Consider the following 22,498-nt stretch of genomic DNA (forward strand, 5'->3'; position numbering starts at 1 on the left):
TTCCTGGTTTGGTCACATGGTCTTTCAAGATGGCCGCGCCCTGGAGCGACGGTGCAGTCGCACACAGAGTTGTGCAAACAGAGTCTAATGACAGTTGAGGAGCCGCAGGTCGCAACTGACATTTAAAAAGAGCGACAGAGAGGAGCATCAGAGAAAGCCTGTCATCTCTTCAGCCTGCCGACATGAGCAAAGACGGTTTAATTCTGTAAGTACTTCTCTTCGCCTGAAATCTAGAGTATTACATTAAGGTTAACGCTAGCATTTTGGCTGCCAAAACAAAGTGGCGTTATGAAACTTGCCTGTTCTTACGAAATCATTTCTTTACACAGCAATGAATTGAGTTTAGCGTTATGTCCAGCGTTTATAATCTAGTTTTCACAAGAAAATTGTATCAGTAATAGTCATTAATGCTCCGTGTTAGCCCTGATTAGCAGAGCTCCTTTTCTGGAGAACTCTCATTCAGAAAAGCAGCAGTTTAATATTCTGTTGATCACATTTAAGGTTTCATTCCCTTTGCAGCATAAATTTTTAGCTTTAATGAATCAAATGGCTCTTCTGATAAATTCGGCATGTAGATATAGTAGCTTTTTATCTCAAAATGTTATTATTAGTAATATTAGTATTATATTGATTTAGTCTGAATAGGCTCTGCCTCCATAGTGTCTTGTAGTAGGAAAACATTTTTTATGAACAATTCTTATTGTTATTAGATTTGTTACCTGGTGTCTACTAGATGAACTGGATGACAACTGGCCCTGAGTTATCCCAGTTCAACACCAGCGATCATTATTTCTTCTTCTACAGTCTAATAGCAGGTCTGCAGCTGTAAATGTGTCCCATGTCTCCATATCTAGGCGCCAGAAGTAAGCTGAATTCAAGTTTAGTAAAGTTAACATGATTAGTTTATTTGGAGGCTTCATTGATCTGCACTGGAGAGCAGTTTTCAGTGATCCAAACCGTGATCAGTTAGATTTACTTCTCTGATGCATCCCAGGCAGCCTCTCATTCAACCGTTTTTCTACTGCTGGAAGATGATAAGAGAGCAGAGGAGCGTTATCTCTCATAAGCGCTCCTCAGCTAGATGTCTAACATGATTGCAGAGGAAAGGGTGGGATGTGCCTCTACTGTATGTTAGATAACAGAAGCTTGTTACCATATTGTGGCCCTCGGGCTGTAGTGATTAGGAAACTGCCACCATTCAAACAAAGAGCATTTACTTTTTGAAATGTAAATTTGGATCGTCAGACACAGACAGTACTGTCTGTATTGTCAGTGTGTGTTAGCCTGTTAAAGTACCCTTGCAGCCGTCATGTTAGAGCCGTAATTAAGCTTAGTAAAATCAGTGTGAGTAATGAATGGAAGTCAATAGGAACAATGAGTGTGGCTGTTTCATCCCTGTGTGCTTAATTTCCATATGTTTGTAGATGAGGCAGCATTTTACTGATACTGATGAGTAATGTCACTCTGCTTCTGATTCTTTTGGATACATTACTGTTGCATTACTTCAACCTACAGCTACACTGCAACTGTGCTTTGCATTGTTTTGATATTGAAGACTGATGTTAAACCTTTATTTTTGGTTTTCCATCCAGCCCCAAGGACTTCCCCCAGCTCCAGAATGACACATTCCTGCGAGCAGCACGAGGAGAAGAAACCGAACATGTCCCTGTCTGGTGTATGAGACAGGCTGGAAGATATCTACCAGGTGCTGTGATCTTTTCTTTCCTGTGTTTTCTCTCCCTTATCCTAAATTCAAAGACTTTCTTCGCATCAATTAATGTCTTTAAACGGTCCAATTTTACGACAAACAACAGTAAGACATTTAAGACATCACAAAGACATAAACGTCTGCTGAATCTGATTTTTAGAGTTTCGTGAGTTCAGAGCCGGGAAGGACTTCTTTGAGACATGTCGGTCGCCAGAGGCCTGCTGTGAGCTCACTCTGCAGGTATAGCAGCGCTTTTCAAACTCATTATGAAAGTTCTGATGTCTCCAATTTAAAAATATGTTTCCAGACTGTTAACTTCCAGGACTGCAGTGTAAGTAGAACAATTTTGACATGCAGGTGTAAAAATCCATTGTAAAACGAATTAATTTAATTACGGAAATTTAAAATCAAATCAAATTTAAAATTATACTTAGCAGTAGCAAATAAGTAGTGTTACAGTATATTGAGTTGAGATGTTGTCATGAAAAATGTCTTCCTTTTTTCCTCTTCCAGCCTCTGAGACGCTTTCCTTTCGATGCTGCCATCATCTTCTCTGACATCCTGGTCATCCCACAGGCAAGTTGCTTGGTTAAATAGCATTTTTCTGGGTTTGTGTGATTTGGTGTCACTTTACAGAGGCTTCAGACTTTAACTGAGAGTGGTGGGAGACTCTGAACAGTCACAGATCACAGCAGATAAATATTCCTCTTTGATGTGTTCCCAAAAAGTCAACCAGCTATGAAAACTTTTATTGTCTCATGGACGATTTTGCTGTCTGTGCTCTCATCTACTAACATACAAGTTGATTATCGGGACACTCCCCTTATAAACATGGTGCAGTATGTCTCTCCATCATCTTAAATTGCAGACATCTGTGCGTCTCAATTCGTTCATCTTCCTCCCCCCAGGCTCTAGGTATGGACGTCCAGATGGTGCCAGGTAAAGGTCCAACATTCCCAGAGCCCCTGAAGGAGCCAGAGGACCTGCAGCGCCTGCAGACCAAAGTGGACGTGGCCAAAGAACTGGGCTACGTCTTCAAAGCCATCACGCTGACCAGACACAAGATCGAGGGCAAAGTGCCGCTCATAGGATTCACCGGAGCTCCGGTTAGAGATGATACAGACACGTTTGAAGACGTAGAGAAAAGCATGCATAGCTGTGATCCACTAAACTGTATCGTGATTCCTCCTCTCCCCTTTTTTCCCCCTCCACAGTGGACGCTGATGTCCTACATGATCGAAGGCGGAGGCTCCAACACCCACTCCAAGGCCAAGCGCTGGCTGTACCAACACCCTGAGGCCAGCCACATGCTGCTGAGGATGCTGACAGATGTGATAGTGGAGTATCTGCTGGGACAGGTGGCAGCTGGAGCTCAGGTTAGACCCCCTGCTTTCAAATCTCTTCATCATGTTACACCACCACCACCATGACACATGCGAATTCATCATCGCAATCGCCTCAAAGGAAAGAGCCTGCAGGGTTTTCTGACATGTGGATGGCCGATGTTTGATAAGAAAAGCAAAAAGATTCAAAAAGGTTCAGTACCTCAGAGGTTCAGTACGAGGCACAGTGTGTCAGGACCTTGGACATAAATTCTGTCTGCTGATTGTGGCAGCTCCTGCTCACACTCCTTATGGAAACAAACCTGCTCCTCAGGATCAGCACAAAATCCAGTTGAGGCAGCAGTTTTTCCCCAAAATAGTTGAGCACAGCCTGAGAGCACAAACCTGGATTATTATGAAGTCTAGACAATGTCACACCAGCAGAGTATGTTGCCACTTTCACTGCAGTCATTTCACTTCAGTATTTGGGGCAGCAGGGTGGCTCCAGAGTCTGTCTCTTCACCTGCTTTGACCTGAAGCAGCCTCTCTGCTGGTGGGACTTTGACCTCTCACCTGCGGCCACAGCGGCGAGGAAGAAGAGAGAATATTGTTTTTATTGCAGCTTTTGTCCCACTAATCTGTTTTGAAACAGGGAATATTACTGTTAATGATCATGCTGTTAGGGGTATCTAATGCTGCTATAAGGAATATTTATAGATTAATAATAAATTAATTAAATAACTGCATGATTAAGAAAAAGGTGGCTTGTAGTGACAAGCAGCTCTGCAGGTCTCAGCTCTACTTTCAGTTTAGTCTCGCCAATTGTATCTGCATTGTTTCTACATGTAACAAGCCACTTCAGCCCAGACGCTCTGCTAAACGCTCATGCTCAACAGCAAACAGCAGACAGTCAGTCAGCCACTCACTGGTGAACACAGTGGAGCATTTAGCAGCTAAAGAGCCAGATGTGTCCCTCTGGGGGACCAAAGAAAAGAGAGACAGAATATTGGCTTTCTATTTGTTAGATGGATCATAATGACGCCAGTGCAGCTCACAACATGCAGGATGTTTACTCTGACAACTGTTTGCTAACTTGCCATCATCTTAGTATGATGATCATATGTCAACATTATGTTTGCGGCTTTGTTGTGCTGCCCCTCAAGGGCCAACATGCAGTCGGTTACTGTGGGTTTAAACAAAACGTTTTCCTTGTGTGTGTCCTCCAGGCACTGCAGGTTTTCGAGTCCCATGCTGGCATCCTGGGGCCGGTCGAGTTTAAAGAGTTCTCTCTGCCTTACCTGCGAGACATCGCTCGCTGCGTCAAAGATAAACTCAAGGAGGCGGGACAGGATGTTCCCATGGTGAGAGGCAGCTGTCAATGTGCTTTTGTCCAAATCTATACATTTGCCCAAATCCACAACACAGACACAGACACACACACGTTTATATTTCTGTCCCATGACGCTCATTGGCATAATACATTCCCGAGCTCCTTACCTAACCTTAATGATCACAACCTCAACCCTCACCCTAATTCTAACCTTTAAAACCAAGTGTTAACCTTCAAAGTAGCCAAAATGTCCTGACTTTCTAAAAATATCTGCACTCCCAAAGTCTAAAACTCATCTTGGTTCTCATAAAAATTAGCTGCACAAGTATACACACACACACACACACACACACACACACACACACACACACACACACACACCTGCAGTAACAGGTTTCTTGAATTTCTCATATTTCAGCATGTGTTGTTCTTGACACCGTCAGTGGCTAATGATGTACACATGTGCACATCATGTGAGCCAGCTGTGACAGCTCTATTTATTTATTTCCCGTATTTTTCCGTTTGTTTCCTTGTTATAATTACTTTCTATATTAGTTTCAATCGTCTTTTCTATTCTTACCATCACACTGTTGCTTCAACAACATCTTTTCCCAGGAGAGATCATTAAGGATCCATCCGGACTAATACGGATAGCTGCTTTGTTGTATCACCAGAAGATGGCAGCATTTCCCCAGGAATGCTTCATGGTGATTGTGCAGAAGTCCTTTGAGAAAGCTGCTCTGTTTACTTTTCTGTGCTCGTCTGTGATGTCTTCCAGATTGTGTTTGCAAAGGATGCTCACTACGCTTTAGAGGATCTGTCTCAGTCTGGCTATGAGGTGGTCGGACTGGACTGGACCATTGACCCACAGTCAGCACGGTAAAACACACACACACACTCACCTACACACAGCTGTTTTGATTTGACAACTGATATCTTTCCACTGATCATACAAAAGACTGTTTTGGTTCTAAATTGACAACATGGCACAAAAAACACCCTAAAACATAACTCTGCACCAAACTCTGTGTTAAATATACTCCATTAGGCCATCAGTTATTTGTGAAATCTGTCAAAAATTCACCAGAGCTGGTTCCTCTGGTTGTAGTTTGTAAGATCTGGAGCACTGAGAGACTGCATCTCTGGAATGTGAGCAGGAATAGAAAACGATCAATACAGCTCCAGTCTCAAACTCCAGTGTCACGGTCAGACTGCATAAAATGAGCTTGAAGCTAAATAGAAGCTGAGTACGTCTCGGGGATGGAGCCAGTCATGTGTAGCCGTGCACTAATGGTGAAGCGTGCTGTTGTGATTCCTGAGGAGCAGGTTAACCATTAGTGACCTCTCCCTCGTCCCTGGTTTGTCACTGGGTGCAGGGTTTGAGTCAACAAACGGTCGTGTTTCCTGCTCCGCTCATCAATACTTCACCTGTTGGTTAAAGGCTTAGCCTGTGTGTCCTGTGTGTTTACAGGGAGCGCACAGGAGGGAAGGTCAGCCTGCAGGGAAACATGGACCCCTGTGCTCTCTACGCTCCAAAGGTAACCTCCACTCCCACTTCGGTGTAGACTCTCACTTTTTTCCTCCTGTTTTTTGTCTTTTTTTATTGACTTATGTCCATTTTTCAAGCATTAACAAAAGCCTTCCTATTCACCCACAGCAAGATTGACAGCCTCTGTCAAAGGAGAGCCAAACATTCAATATAAATAATTACAGAGTCAAACAAATACATTGAACATGTAGATATAGAAAATGAAACTCTTGTTATAATACAAGTAACAAACGACAGCTGTGGCTCGACCCTTGGGCTTCACGCAAGAACATTCATCGTAATTTTCTCTGACTTTTCTCTGTGAGCTTTCTTTGTACTCTCTTAAGTGGACAAAGTCATTGTTAATGGCTCATTTCAGCCTGATCAATACCGCCTGTTCATGAGGTGCACATTCCCGAAAGCAAAGTGGTCCTCGACTAACATGAGAGGCGGTCATGTGGCAGTCACAGAGATGTTACAGGCGACAGTCGGCGATGTTACACAAGAGAGGATGACACTGAACAGAGGCCAGCGTAAAGACGCTGAGAGCAGCTACAAAAATGGATACGCTGTTGAGCAGAAGTATGGCAGTGAAAATAAAAAAAGTCACTTAGCAAGTCATGATGATGATGGTGGTAAAAAGAATATTCATTTTGCTGTAGCTCTGTATTTTATATGAGTTCATTTAGTATCTAAATTCATTCAGGTTAAGGTCAAGCAAGTGTTTTTCCCTGTGGAGAGATCCAGACTCTCTGTGCACGACTGGAGCGACAGGTCTAGACCACTCATGAATATCATTTGTACCGAAGAGAGAATTCTAAATACGATGCCCCAAATTCTCTTAAATCACATGTGCATGCAACTTTGTGTTTCCTTACTATTGCTGGAAGGTCTTCAGGGTGTAAACTGTATGACACTTCCTGTTAATTTGGAAATCAGACCACCGATTCCTGTCATTTAATACAGTTGTCAAGAATATTGCGATTAATATGATGTAATTTAGCAGGTGTGAGTCCTGAGCAGCCATGTGGACTGTAACGGTTAGGTTTGGGCCAGAAGACGCATCTCCTCTGCAGAGATGAAGATGTGAAATCATTCCTCTGTTCAATAGATTCATAACATGTTTGTAACGTGTCACAGAGCAGGCACAGCTGACCTGTGGCATGCCAGTGGTTTACTGTGAGGCGTTCAGCGGTTCCGGAGCCGAACGCTGTGTTTCATGAAGTAAAACAGAAAGGAAGGAAAATCGCAGACAACTTTCCACTTTTTCCCAAGTTTTTCTCTCTCAACTGCTGCTATTTTCAGCAGCCGGCGTTCACATGCTGTGCATCCTATTTTCATTCCACAGTATTTCCATTCATATATTTCTGCCTCATGTCAAGTGCTGTAATTCATTCTGACAAACTTTTGTTTACACACTCTATGGCAATTTCTAACTCTTCACCACCTCCTCATTTCTCCTGCCCTGACCCAGTTTGAGCAAACTATATGCCAGACACTCAGACTTATTCTAAATGTTCTACAGCCATGGCTGATCTGAAAACGTCTGCCCCTGCGTGTCTGACCCTTAAATTTAACCCTCTCTCCTCCCCCTTCAGGAGCGCATTTCAGACATTGTGAAGAGGATGCTGGAGGGTTTCGGCACGAGGGGCTACATCGCCAACCTGGGTCACGGCCTTTACCCCGACATGGACCCCGAGAATGTGGGCGCCTTCGTCGAAGCCGTGCACCGACACTCTAAACAGATGATTAAACAAATGTAGAGATGGAGCAGTGAGGCAACATCACAAGGAAAACATGTACAGCTTGATATCTGCTTTCAGAGTTCATTCCTACTGATGTCCTGGGAGGAAAAATAAAAAACACTGACCCAATAAAAACATCCAAATCTTCATGTACATTTACGTGGATTCACTACATTCATCCAGTGTAGATTTTCATGACAAACAAGATTTTCTAAGACAAGATCTTCTGTTCTTCTATAATATGTTGATCTGACCAGGAGTGGATTATGCGTTTCCATTGGAATGATTTTAGCGAGCACATGTACATTATAAACGCATTTTCAGCTCTATGGGATTTGTATTAATATTGGATGTGTTCAAAAATGCTCCAGACAGCTTTGACTTGTAGATTAAAAATATATATTTTTAGATATTTGTCATCCGAATTCACCACAATGTTACGCCAGAGCTCACAAATACAAAGAGAGACGAACCTTTTTACCCTTTTGAATAGCTGTAAGCATCTTCAGTCACAAGTGAGTTTGTCATCAGTGCGAGTAGTTTGTTTGTCAGAGGCTGCAAAATCAAAAGTTTCAGCGCGAGAAACTACTACTGCATGTTTAAAATCTTTTTTTTTTTTTTAAGGAAAAATGTCAGCACGCAGCCGCTGATCATGCCTCCACCTAACATCTTCACAGTGAGCACAACCCCCCGCCGCATCCCAGCATGCACAGTTTTATTTTTACTCCCGCGAACAGAAATTCATGCTGTAAAAGAAGATGCCTTATTGTCTCTTTGTTTTCAATTTCGTCAGCCCTGACTTGTAGAAAAACTGGCTTATGAACTGAATCACACTGTAAGTGTCCTGAGAGGTTGCATGTGATCGCAGTTTCTCGAATATTAAAACCCATAAATGTGTGTACCTTTTTTTTTTCTTCTTCCTCCTGTCCTGAAACCTACCCACCAAAAGTCTGAAGGAGTTTTCACACTCAGCAGCATATTCAGAGGTCATAGCAGCTTTAATTTTAATTCAAATGATTTCACATTTGAAAGCAGAGAGAAGCTGCTGGAGCTTGAGGTTCAGCTCTGAGAGGTTCTTGATAATGTCCACCATCAAGACCAAATCACACAGAAACCTGTTATCACTGAGTTTCCACTTCAGGTTTTCCTTCATCTCTACGAATAATTCCAGACAAACAGACACTCTGGAACAGTTTCTCCTTCTGAATGAGAGTGACAGATGAGAGAGAAGAGCGTCGACTTTGTCCAAGCTCATTTGTCCTTGTACCTCATCCAGTTTAGCATGTTTGTAGCTGTGATGATGCTCAAGATTAGTCTTCATCACTGTGAGTTTGTCAACACAAACTAACTTACACACACTGACTTATTTTTACTTCAACAAAAAAAATTATCATTCAGCCATTTTCTCTTAGGAAGCGCAACACAAACAGCCTCACTGTATATTGGAGGCCAGAGGGTTCCCACCCCTGCTGTAGGCTCTTGGCTCTGGTTATTATTTGATTTATAAACTGCTAAAGGTCATTGAAAACCCACATGAAAATCGTCTGCCTGGTCATCTCCACTGTCTCTGTCTCCTTTTTCAGTACCTGCATCACATGTCAGTGTTGTAATTTAACAGGAATCGCAAACAGTGCTGACCCGTGTTCTTGTTTTTGTTGATTTATAACTCATGTCATTTAGGAACTGAGGCTCTACTGATGCTCTTATAACTCAAATCAGATAAAAAGTCCCTGGAAAAAATGATAGGATCATTCCAAAAACCACCACTAACATATCTTGTGTTTGCTGTGACGGCTCATGCATCAGCACCGTGGGCGCTGATTTGAGGCTGAGGCCTGGCCCAATAAATGGAACAGAGACGTGACAGTGACTGGATCTTTTAACTGGGACAGAAGTGAGACGGTGTCCTGCCTGAAGGTGTGTTAACACCATTTTATCATCCAGCCTGAAGTCCTCCGAGACATGCTTTGTAATGAAGGTCTTTATAAATAAACAGCTCAAATAGCACAACACGATAACGTGGCCTCTAGAACAACATTAACTAACAGTGAAGGCAGAGGAACTTGAGTTTGTCTCAAAGCATTTGTTTTAAATAGCAAAACAGAGAGGAAGCTACTCAGTTACCAGCACCAGTGCTGCTGCCACTTGAGATCAGCAAACTGTGAAGTCAAATCTGAGTGATAACCACCACAGCCAAATGTTGAAGTGCTGTTTCTATCATGGCTGAAGAAAACAGGCTCCAAGACAAGTTTGGCTGGTTGCATTGAAGCAAATAGGAAAGAGCCCTCCACACATACAAAGCCTTAAAAACCCTGCTAAAGTAGGACTTCACTAACGTTTTCTAAAGGGTGTCAGAAGCCAAATTCACTTCACTGGTCCCCAGCATTTGTTGCCTGTGACCCTTTTTGGCCAAATCAATTGCAGCCTCTTGTTACAGGTTCAGTGTTTGTGAGCTGCAAGCAGTTTCCCCAAACAGTGAGAGTGCTCTCTTTTAAAAGCCCTGAAAAAATAAGCAGGTTTATGGAGCAGCAGTGATTCTTCCTCTTTTGTTTCCTGTCAATCATCTTGCAGCTCCTCAGATTTACCTCTTGATGTCTGGATTTCACTGTTTTTTAACCTCTTTTATTTTATCATAAAGATGTGGGGTTTGTTAAGGCAGGTTTCACTGGCGGTTCCACCACAGCAACTGACCAAAATGGAAGCACACAGGAAACCCAAGTCGAGATTTCAAATTGTCCGATCAAATCCCATTGGTCATGGCACAGTTGCACATGTGTTATGGTTACATTGTCCAAGGTGCGCAGCTAGCAGCGCCGTGCCTAAGTGCGGAAGTGTGTACAGGTGCAACTGGATATTTGAACAAAAGTTGTATGAAACATGTTGTGTTTCCAGAACAAGTTATGTAATGTCTGATAAGCAGCAGCATCAGCATCCATTTTCCACCATGAGCATAACACATTGAGTCGTCCGAACACACTGTCTGTGGCAAGTTGCATCGTGGTCCAGCTGCAGCAAATGTGATCCTCTTTGTTTCAAATGTTATACTTTAATTCTGACAGTATTAAAGGGGCACAATGCTAAGTTGACTTATTTTTACAAAAATGTTAAAGTAGTGACCACCATCATGTCTTTAGGGTTACTGGAAAACAGCCAAAATCACAATAACAAAGAGGTAGCAACCTCAAGTTGCTGTAATGGCTGTACATACTAATGTATGTACAGCCATTACTTTATACTGCTGGGAAGTAGGACTGCTGGGAAGTACTTGTACATCTTCACAGGTCATGGCAGAGGTGGACATTCAGGATAGGCAGAGGTGTTAAAGTCAGGCATCATCTTCGCCAAACAGGGCACATGATGTCATGCCAACCAATGAGACGACGACCACCAACGAGATGCTGGATAAAAGCAGAGCAGGCAGGAGCATCCGAGCACAAACCTCAAGGTCTTTTGTCTCCATGTGAATTTAACAATTTGGTACATTTAGGGTAAATACAAAGCTTTATTGCACAGAATTTGGCTTAAAATAAAATTATGTGCATTATTGCTGTAATCAGAATGGAAGCTCTTTACATGAGGAATTTGGAAAAAAGGGATCAGTTAATCCCAAATTGTGTTTTTCTCTTTGAGGCAGTTAAGAACATCAGATAAGCAGATTCTAGTAAATCCGGTTGTTGTTGTTGCTGCTGCTGATGTTGTTGTGAAGGATTCCAGCTAAAATCATAACATCATGTGACCAGATTCGCGTAGTGGGGACGGTTTAGAATTTCAGGGGATCCCTCATCTGAAGCCACTCCGCAGTCTGGAGGCCATGTTGTTGTGAACAAACAGTCAATGACAGTATTTTAGTTTTCCTTTGAATTAAAAATTTCCATCTATAGTTTTTAACAGTTTTATTTACATTACATCCCTTTGGAAAATGTCACTGTGGAGGTGACAGCTGATTAACTTATTTTGTATTTGTCTATCTGTAGACCAGTCACACATCTGCTATCATCTGGTGATGATTTAGCGTCTGGGGGCAACAATGTTTCAGGGTCTCTAGTGCAGCCAGCAGATATCTGTATGCCAGATAACAGATACCTGGGCGAGGACCTCCTCTTCCATGTGGCCGTCATTGTTTACAGTCTGATTAACAACTCGTTTTAGGTTCAAATGACATTTTGACTAATCTTTGTAAACAGATATCTGCATATAATGCTCATGAATAAAAAGCTAAATCATCGTCAGCTGATAGCTGATAGATTCCAAGATGGCATTCAGTCAATGTCTCTCTGCAAGGGCTGTTAGCCTGTAAGCAACCAAAGCCTGCTCAAGTGTGATTGGTCAGTACTACCTGTTTTAAGCTTTCAAGAATATTGACTGGACTCAAACGTGCAGACCGGCTGACAAAGTTAGAATAAAAAAGAAAACAGTTTTTGACAAAATTCTCAAAGTTAAGGTGAACTCCTGGTGAGCTGTTCAGAAAAAAGTTGAGTAGAGGCAGAGCGGGATAACTGAGGCTGGACGGGGCTGACAGGCAAAGGCAGGCAAAGGGGAGACACTTGATACAGGAGGAGTCAAGACAAACTGGTAACCAGTGGTGAAGAAAGCCAGGCTTACATACTGCTGGTCTGATGAGCCTGATGCAAAGCAGGTGTGCAGGTGATTAGCAGGAGGCAGCAGAGAGTGGAGGAGACCACCCCCAGCCTCAGACAGACAAGAGAACAGACAGGCTCATTTTGAGTCACTTCATTTTCTTTACATTAAAATTTGATTCATTTCACATTCACCCATTAATAATGATATAATGAAGCTAGTTTCAATGTATTTTAGGGGACAGATGAATGAATAAATGGGACAAAACCCTTAAAATTTACCAAATAACATGAAAGCTCTCCTTTAATTCATATTTTATTATTTTTAACCCAAAGTGGGAAAGCCTATTGAGTACCTGCATGAACAATGTGGCTCAACAATGGAGCTCTATGGCACAGAGGAGGAAGATATACAAGGCTTTAGATACACGCACAAGACATGCGGGTGAAATGTATTTGTTATTTATAGTTGGTTTTCATCTTTTCATGGGATTTGTTGAGAATAAGACAAGTTTACAATACTGCCAGCTTTACAACCTGGCTCCCACACTGACAAAGTAACAGGGTTATGGATCGCTGATTGTTGTACATCCTTTATGGATTTGCCTGCTGCGCACTTCAGTTTCAGATGGAAGGAAGAGATGAAATGTTCAATTTAAGCCTCCAAATAATTAAGACTGAGCAGAAGCAAGTGGACCTCAGTGTTATTAATAAATACAAAAACAGACAATGCTCAAAGCAGCTGAATTAATGTTGATGATGGGAAAAAGCAATTCTTCCTCTAATGAAAGCCGGCTTTCATTCATCTCTGTCCTTTGTGTTGCTGCAGTACCATAAACAGACTTGCACACACACGTGCACACAAACACACGCACAAAAGCTTTTGTTGTTCTCCCCTGCCATCCACCCACCCACACACACACACACGCGCGCACGCACACACACACACACACACACACACACACACACACACACACACACACACACACGTGTAAATAGTGGAGACAAATGAACAAAAATCACAGCTGATTGTCGACAGGTAAGACTGAAGAGGCTGCGACTGTGTGTCAGTGGGCCATCTGGGAACAAAGTGACAGGCTGTGTGTGTGTGTGTATGTGTGTGTGTGTGTGTGTGACAGGGAGAGAGAGAGAGAGAGAGAGAGAGAGAGAACGTTGTAACAATGAATCTACGCTCTTTAGAAATGGAGATCAATTTCCACATGGCTGCCTTTAAAGGTTTTGGCAGGAGAATAATATATAAATGTGTGTTCAAGTGTGTGTGTGTGTGTGTGTGTGTGTTTGTCTGTTTGTTTTACATGTGCATGTACGTGCATGAGTCATTTCATTGCCTGTACTTGTGTATTTGTGCCTGTGTGTGTGTGTCTGGGGGGCTTTTATGTGCTTATTTTGTGAACAGAGAATGAACAGGTGGATGTGTGTGTGAGTGTGAGTGTGTGTGTGTCTGTGTGTGTGTGTCTGTGTGTGTGTGTGTGTGTGTGTGTGTGTGTGTGTGCTTGTTTGAAGGAGGTCCAGGCTCCATCTCTCAGCAAATCAGCAGGCCTGAAAATCCAATCTGCCTGAAGAGACAGCAGGCTGTACATCATCTGCCATGGATGGACACTATCAGCGCTTTATCAGTGACCGCCCCCAAACACACACACACACACACACACACACACACACACACACACACACACACACACTATATCTTTCAATGACCACATGCATGAATGAACACACACATCCACACACAGCCCACGGTGACAGAGACTGATAGGCATTATTACCATAGTGGTTGTGGAGGAAGGCGGAGGGGGACACTGAAACTCTGAAGACCTTGAGCTGTTTCACACTAATGCAGATGCTGACAGCTGACTGTCCCTCTTTGCTGATTACAACTTCCTATCCCACCATGGTCAGCCTGGTGATTTGGACCTCAGCTGTAATCCACATGCCTGCAAAAGGTCCTGCACAACAAGGTCCTGGCTTTGTGTAAAACAACAGTTGTTGGAGGTTTTCTTTAAGAGATTAGTAAATGTAAAGATGTGTACAATTCCTCACTGCAATATTAAATCATTAAGTTGTTCAGTTATTTGCACACTCACTGTTAGCCTGTCTGCCCCCTAGTGGCTATTAGTGGATATGGTAACATCTAAACATGACATGGAAGTGTAAAAGAGGTTCCACGTCTAAGCAACTGGGTTTCCTTGTTGTTACAACCCCGATTCCAAAAAGACTCAGCTAGCTTGAGCATTTGAGGATGAAGAGCCTTGGTCAGACAGGCAACCAAGAAGCCAAAGATTCAGAGTTCCTTTGTGGAGATGGGTGAACCTTACAGATGGGCAACCATCAGTGCAGCACTCCACCAGTCTGGCCTTTGTGCTAGTGGACAGACAGAGGCCAGTCCTCACAGACCATGAGGGGCACAATCCCCTGGTCTGATGAAACCATGATTGAACTAGTTGGCCCGAATTCCCGAAGGCGTGTGTGGAGGAAACCTGGCACTGAGCACAATCTCATTGCTGTAGAGATATTTTCTATGACAGGGAGACTGCCAGAAAAGAGGGAAAGATGGATGCAGACAAATATAGAGCAATCCTGAGTGAAGATGTTTCCCTGGGGCGAAAGTTTACATTTCAACAAGACAACAACCTGAGGCATACCACCAAGATGACACAGGAGTCCTGGAGTGGTTTCATCAGGGTCCGGACCTGAACCCAACAGAGCATCTCCACAGACACCTGAAAATGGCTGTGCAATGACTGTGGATGCGTTCAGGCACTGTATTTATTGTGGGTCACCTGCACAACCCAACGCCCAATCACTGTGGTTATGCCTGTGAAATGGAGGAAAATAGAGTTGAAGTGTAATAAAATACACTTTGGGGTTGCATTTACATGCATATGGTGTGTGAGAGAGAGAAATTGGGTGAGGCAGTGCAAAGATTGAGCATATAGCAATCACTTCTCCATCAATCTGTCTGGATAATTAATATAAATCTGCTCACTGACCGTCAGCCAATCAATCTAGATTTAGACACACACACACACACGCACGCACGCACGCATGCACGCACACACACAGTGTCGAGAGCACACTTAGCACTTCTTGATGGCCTGATTGTCTGCTCATATGGCTCTGCAGAAATCTGTAATGAATGAGGATGAAGTGGTGAAGGAGGGATAGAAGAAGAATATTCTGATAAGAGACAAATGAGTGAGAGATTGATGGAACTGTATCAGCCTCCACGTGCTTCATTTATCACTAATGGAGGCTGGTTGCATGGCTGAAAATACAGGAGCACCAGCTGGGATACAGACTGGATTGTTGTGAGAGAGGGTTGCTTATAGTTTCAGAGTTTAGGCCAGCGAAGCACTCCTGAGGTATTACGGTTCTAACACAAACAGCTGCTCAACAGGTACAGTGCACACTGACACTTATCAATATGTCACATGAAAGAAAAAAAGTTGAAATGGATGATGCAGAAATGCCTTTGAATGCACAAGTAGGCCACATTCCTCGGAAATAAAGATGGATTTTTCTGCATGCATGCTATACATGATCATATATCATATAAGCTTTGTAGTGAATTTTATATCGGGGGAAACTATTTACATAGATCATTTCAGTTAAACGCTCACATATGCTCTCTGAAGGCAGTGACGGATGAAGCAGCATACAGCGCTGTGAAAACACATTACATTTCAAATCCTGCATACTATAGTACTTAAGAAGGTAGTACAGCTGTCTAATAAATGTAGCATGGCTGTGGCTTATTATTCCAACCTTGAATTATGGTGTGAAAATGGTGAAAATGAGGCAGCAGAGGCACCAAAAATGACATTCCCTTTGGACCAGGTGGAATGAATTCAGATGATCATTATTTTCATTTTCATACATATATTGTTTTAAAAAGCATTAGTATCACAGATAATACTTAAATACTCAAGTATCAAAAAAATAATAGCTCCATCATATCATTTCTAAAGTTGTGCAAGTGTAAAAAAAAAAAAAAGAAGTCCTTGTAACGTGTTTCACACTTTATTCATAGAAAAGCACTGAGATTCCAACACAAATCAATATAAAATGGTAGTAGCGTTACATAAATAGTAATAAATTCTTGCTTTATAGACAGTAGCTCAAGAAGTTGCACAAAAAAATTACAAATAAAAAAAAAAAACAAGTGTTGATGATAAGCTATCATACTTCTGTGGCAACAAATACTGGAAATACCTTTTCATAATCAGTAGCACAAAGAGGCAACAAACACTTTCAATTTTCCCTTAAGTTAGAGAGAATCCAAAACAAAACAAACCGGGAAACAGAAGGTGAACTAGATCTCTACCAGCAAAATGTACTCTCCTAGAAAAGAAAGAAAGAGAGGGGGAAATAAGAAAAGCTCGGGAACTGGCTGATACAGTTAACCCAGACTGAAAAAGAGAGATCACGTTCGAGGGAGGAGCGTCTTTGTTGTAACGCTGTCAGTGAATGCATCACATAGAAGGCAGCTGGCTGGAGCTTCCAAGTTAAGCGAGCGCTAAAATAATATCCCCCTTTCATCTGTGACTTAAGAGAGCAGCCTTATCAAGCTCAGGGAGCAGCCAAGAAACCAATCCAACCTCTTTTCATCCTCTTTCCGCGGAAACCTCGCAGCAACAACAGATGGAAATCCAGTTTTGATCAAAAGCTGACTTTGTGCAGACGCAGGGCTGCGGTGAGGGTGGGACGGCCGGACAGAGAGCTGGTCACTGACACGTCACTGCATCGCTTCAAACCAAAACCCTCCCCGTGTGAGCGCGCCGATGAACAACTGAAGAGCAGGAGAAGAAACTATGGTAATGAGACAGAAGAGGTGAACTCAGCCGACGGTGTGGGCTGAGGGGAGTTGAAAAAGCAATAAAAAGAAAAAAGTCACAAACACAAGGTCATCCACAGTCTCTTTTGTTCGCACAGTCGCTGTTTCAGACTCTCTGACGTTTGTGTATTGTTCTGTCTCACTGCGGAGCCGCCACATGACTCGACACCTCTGAGAAGACACTAAAGGCTTGAGTCCTGATTAAATAAAACCAACGAAGAAGTAAAGCAAAAATAAACTTTGTACATTGATCGGTCAGAAAGGCATTTCCCACCATTTTCTTTTTTTTTTTGTTTTTTTCTCCTCTAAATGTTGCAGCGTATGCAGGCTGGCTACTGCGCACTGTCCAAATACAAGCATGCTAGGTCTTGTGTTTGACACCCCCCCCCCCCCCCCCACTCCCCAATAGTGGTTCAGTCCACTGTGTCTCTTCCACACTTTTTCAGGGGTCTCTTTAAGAGGAGACAAGACCATCAAAGTGGTTCTGCATAGTCAGGTTTAGTAGGTATCTGTTTACAAATGAATGCCTTCCTCATTCCCCTCGACTCCGAATGACATGCTTCCTTTTGGAACACAGATTTTTTTTTTCTTTGCAAATAAAAAAAAAAAATACAAATAATAATAGTTATTATAGCAAAAAACAAACAGAAAGAAATGTACACAGGAGCACCTGAGAATGCCTTGAAGTCTTATCTCTTACAAAAAACGCTGTCAAATTCCCCGTCCAAAACAGTTCAAGTACACCTCCTCCAAAAACCGAAAGAAAAAAAAAAAACAAATAACATACTTATCATAAATAATTATAACTTTACAATTTTCTGAATTGACACTTTAATATTTACAATATCTTAAATGCTTAATGCTACTACTTTTTGTTTTGTTTCTTTAAGTGATGTCCCTGAGAACTGAGTTTAGCCTCTCTTGTCTTTCTTTTGCTCAGTTTTCCTTTTTTTTTTTTTCTTCTTTTTCTTCTCCATTCTTCGATCTGCGTTTCTTCGGATCAAAAAGGCCCAGAGTTTGCGACTGACTACCCGGGTAGTGGGTGAAGGTAGCTCTTATGGAATGTAAAAGCAGACAAGAAAATGCTCCTCCATTCAAAAAAAAACCCCTTTTCGTTTATTGTCCTGCCATCGACAGGCTGACTCACTCGCTGCGTTCTGTGTGTGTGTGTGTCTGCGATTCCTACTCAGTCATACAAAGTTACCAAACAATCAATAAATAAATGCTGAAGCAGGCAGGAACGTACTGAAGAGGTATTTGTGTGAAGTGCTTGTACGATGACATTTCGTCCGACCAGTAAAGATTCAAGCTCTTGCTGTACTGTATACTGCCATTAACAACAACACTTTGCCACTGGGTAAGACGAGGGAGCGTGAGCACCCCCCCCCCCCCCCCCATAAACGAAGAACGACTTCCTGCGCCAAGGCATGTGGTCTCAAATATGTACAATTAAGTCATCAAGTCGTAAAACATACTGGATTTTGCTTGTTTGCGCTGCGCATCTGCAATGGTTTGAGAAAAGACAAGGCCGCTCGTCTTCACAGGCCAGAACGATCACGACCAGCAGCAATCACAGGCAGGTGGCTTTAGTAACTACAGACCCTTTTCCATCACAAGACCACGGAGGAACTGGAGGAATTGAACCACAGCTCAGTTAAGCAGGTTCATTTTTGCTTAAGCCATGATGGCGATTAGTGAGATTACTGCAATCAGCATTTCAAACGTTAGCCTTTTCCTTTGTTTTTAGGTATGCTGTGTTACTTGAATTGCTTCACTGACTCTTCAGCAGCTAAATTCTCCACTACGTTCACCAGCTAGCTGCTAACTTCGTCCGTCTGCTGTTTGTTGAACAGGACGAGGAGTGCAGCGAGACTCGTTAGCTAATCTTAACGACGAGCTAAATGACGCTAAAGTTTTGCAGAGCAGAGGGGATCAGTGCTATGAACCTTGTTCGACTATGAATTACAAAAATACATTCTGGTGGCCTTTGGACATAACTAAATCTCTTCATCCGCTAAGATTCAGAATGTAGAGCCTCAACCTTGTTATCAGCCCGTGATTGTTTGATTGTTAAGCACATATTACCTCTTATTAATTCTGGCTGTTATACGAAACAGTACTTGTTTGACTCATCAGCATCATGGTAAGCAGTGCACAGCTCACCCCAAGGCCTCGTAGCAATGGTAAAAGTACTGTCTTGTCTGTCGGGGCTTCAGGGGTAGTAACCTTGACTAAGAGAACCAACATTCCGATCAGATTCATGCTCTTAAAATTGGGTAGCTCTCTGGGACACAACGAAACAAGCATAAAGTTCCTGAGTTCTGGCGAAGGCTCTCGAGATGGAAAAGGGACTTCAGCTACAGGCAGAGTTAACAACTAACAGTCACTGAAATCAACAAGGTCCGATTATGTTCCAAAGCTTCCCAACAGAATACACGGAGGTGAAATTAATGCTGCTAGGGGACAGAAATGAAGCACAGACTTGACTTATATTGCTTATTGACTAAATCTTGATCTAGCGAGTGAAAGGTGACCACTGGAGTCTTATAGATTTAAATGGTTTTGGCCACAAATAGCTGTACAGCAGTGCAGTGGGATCTCTGGAGACGACCACTCCATTCATCACAGTTGTGTATTGTCACTGTTAATAAGCTTATAGGACATACGAGATAGACTGTATATAGTATATGTGCACGTGGAGCCTCAACTACTCTACCTTTGCTAGGACAGCCTGAATAATGTCGCTCTCAGGCTTGTGGATTTTGAAAACATGCACTCTGTGAAGCAACATGGTTCGTCCTCTGAGGATATTCTGAAGGAAAAGCACTGACCAGCAGGTGTGGAGGGTAGGAGCTAGTCTAGAGTGGCTTTAGTCAAGTTTTTAAACCTGTTGGTACTGGCTTCTTCTACAGAGAGACCACACATGCAGCTCTGTATTCCACCCTCTAATATGCCCTGAGGCCATTTCTGATAGAGAAGTTAAAGCTGACAAATAATACAGTCGAGGTATGACAGTAACACTACGTGTGTTTTCGACCTCAGTGGGGTTTTTTTTCTCCTTTTGGAATGACGTGTTCCTTCCACTTTGAAAACCACTTCCTCCTCTTCTTGTTAACCGCAGCTGAAAGTGTCTTCTGGCTCAAAGTAAGTACCCCATCCAACGAAAGCTTTTGGTTTTTAAATCGCCATGTGCCACTGAAAAACAAAAATTCCTTTTTGTTTTTGTTTTCTATCACAATCATTTGACTTTTTTCCACACTAGATTGAAAATTAGATGGAGGAGAAAAATGCTTTGTTTTTGCTGCTGTTTCAAGCCGTTTCCCCCTTTTGCAGTCTCAATGAAGTAGCGCAATGCACTGCGAACACTACCTGGTTCACATTCAAGAAACAAAACAACAAAACCGGACAAAAACTTAAGACTTAGTCAACAAATGGCTCAACATAAGACGTAAAAATACAAGGAATCCAAAAAACCTTAAATAGAAACAAATAAGTTGAACTACTTCCCAAGACGAGGGTCCCTGTGAGGGAGGGGTAAGATCAGCCGAAGCGCTCCCTGACCAACATCATCAGTTTCTTCTTGCCCTTGTAGATCTGTTTCAGGTTGTCTATGAACTGGGCGAACTGAATGTGGCCGTCCTGAGCCAGCAGGAAAGTCTCCCGTGCTTTGCTCAGGAACTCTATGAACTCTCCGTAGTGCCGCGGACTGATGTGCGTCAGTCGAGAGTGCGTGGTGTTGATGTACGCCGAGATTGTGGCGTCCAAGAGCTGCCGCAGTGGCGCCTTGTCTGTTGACATCAGCTTCCCAGAGTTCCTTCTCCCGGGAATGCCGGCGAGTCCCGGCGCCGTCATGGTGCACCGCCGCAGGATGTCAGACAACACCGTGGCACAGTGCACGCTCTTCACCACCAGGGGGATGATGGCTGCGAGCTCATTTTTACCCAGAGAGTGGCTGAGCGCGCAGGCCCACAGCACGTCATTAATAGCTGGGTGTGTGTCCTGGTTGTAAGCCAGGTTAAGGTGGGTCATGGCGAGGGAGGCCAACTTGAAGGACCGCAGCGGGTATCCTCTGTGCTCCATGTACCTTGCGATGGTAAACAGCTGGGAGTAAGTCATACCCGTGGACGCCGCGTCGATCACGATCTGGTAGGCCGTCTCAAAGGCGATGTGGTCCTTCTCGCAGAGCGTCAGGGCGGACAGGGCGCAGTTCTGGGGGTCCTTCATGGCGCACTGCAGGGCGAGGGTCCTGGCACAGCTGGCCAGCTCCTCACGCTGGGGGTAGTCGAGGCTGAGGCGCAGGATGGTGTTGTGGGACATGACGGTGGCCGCCACGATGCTGGTGGCCTCGGTGGGTGTGAAGAGAGTGTACCAGCTCTGTAAGATGCTCACCAACGCCCGCAGACCTGAGGAGGAGAGCGAGAGGCGAGATTATTGGGATTCTACATTTCTGAGAGCTCTTTGATGATTGAGTTGATTCCACAGTTAAAAGAACGAGGCCGACAGTTAGGACCAAACAGTGTGTTTTCTGAAATGTGAACCTTCAGTTTGACAGACTTCAACAGCACTCTAAATCTTTCAGAGTGACCTCAACAATATTCTGCATCTTAACACAGAAAAAACTCAACGTCTCGATTATTATCATTATCAGACAGTATCTGTTCCTTTCCCAGAATGTCACATTTGATTAGACTGTGAGCTTTGATCAGCAGAACAACTTGCTCACTAGTTCCAGTTCCATCCAGTTTGGGAACACACAAGTGAGTCTCTACTTAAGATTATCCATGCATACACTTTATTGGGTTAACACTGCTGTAGCCATTTATTCAACAGCTCATCTCCGTGCCATCTAACTTCAGAATGCTGCTGCTTGCTTGCTTTTATTCCAGTATGAGTACCAGCTCTACTGTCACACTAGTTTTGAGGCAATTTGTGGTTCTGTTGTTTTAAAGCCTCCACACAAATAAATCTCACCTCGTTCTTCACTGAAACTCTTGATTAGGTTTGGACAGCTACAGATTAATGAATGTAAACTGTGCCCCCAGACGTCACCAGGTATGCGTGAACAAATGAGTGGGGAAACGAATGCAGATGCTTCCATAAGAGGGGTCACAGAATGGCAGGGTGAGCTTTGATTTCAGAGCAACACGTTCGATGGCTCTCTCCAGCACTATCATTCAAAACATCAAATGAGGGAATATCTTCTGGGAAAATGGTGTTTATCCCTCCAGCAGAGTTCAGGGGCTTGACGAATCTGTAACAAGAGCACTGGAGCCGCTCTGGAGGCTCGTGCTGGTCCACTGATGCTTTTCGGTTTTTCATTTAATTTGTCACCCATCTTTATCTCAAAGTCAAAGTCAGCCTTCAAGCAGAATTAAGATGCATCACAGCGGACCAAAGAGAAGATCTTAAATCACTATGGAGGGCATGATTGGA

The 22,498-nt window shown here is 43.2% G+C and overlaps 2 protein-coding genes across 2 annotated transcripts in view; one reads left to right on the plus strand and one right to left on the minus strand.

Annotated features, from left to right (window-relative positions):
* The first annotated feature begins 14 nt into the window (after positions 1-14).
* urod (uroporphyrinogen decarboxylase) lies at positions 15-8,530 on the plus strand. Its single transcript, XM_076745784.1, has 10 exons — positions 15-205; positions 1,593-1,705; positions 1,869-1,948; positions 2,222-2,284; positions 2,617-2,814; positions 2,923-3,084; positions 4,257-4,391; positions 5,139-5,239; positions 5,832-5,898; positions 7,487-8,530. The coding sequence occupies exons 1-10, from the start codon at positions 183-185 to the stop codon at positions 7,649-7,651; spliced, it is 1,107 nt and encodes a 368-aa protein (XP_076601899.1). The 5' UTR covers positions 15-182; the 3' UTR covers positions 7,652-8,530.
* A 9,400-nt stretch (positions 8,531-17,930) lies between these two features.
* The window catches only part of zswim5 (zinc finger, SWIM-type containing 5), a 58,902-nt gene continuing 54,334 nt past the window's right edge, over positions 17,931-22,498 (minus strand). Inside the window, exon 16 of the mRNA XM_076744177.1 lies at positions 17,931-21,468. Coding sequence (XP_076600292.1) covers positions 20,606-21,468 — 863 coding nt within the window. The 3' untranslated portion in view covers positions 17,931-20,605. The remainder of the gene's footprint in view (positions 21,469-22,498) is intronic.

The sequence above is a fragment of the Chaetodon auriga genome, chromosome 12 (genome assembly GCF_051107435.1).
Source record: "Chaetodon auriga isolate fChaAug3 chromosome 12, fChaAug3.hap1, whole genome shotgun sequence".
Lineage (NCBI taxonomy): Eukaryota > Metazoa > Chordata > Actinopteri > Chaetodontiformes > Chaetodontidae > Chaetodon > Chaetodon auriga.

Bases quoted from the DNA above. Each gene is read 5' to 3' on its own strand.
- urod (XM_076745784.1), top strand. From the start codon at position 183: ATGAGCAAAGACGGTTTAATTCT. The intron at 206-1,592 runs GTAAGTACTTCT...TTTTCCATCCAG, and splicing joins AGCAAAGACGGTTTAATTCT to CCCCAAGGACTTCCCCCAGC. The intron at 2,815-2,922 runs GTTAGAGATGAT...CCCCCTCCACAG, and splicing joins TAGGATTCACCGGAGCTCCG to TGGACGCTGATGTCCTACAT.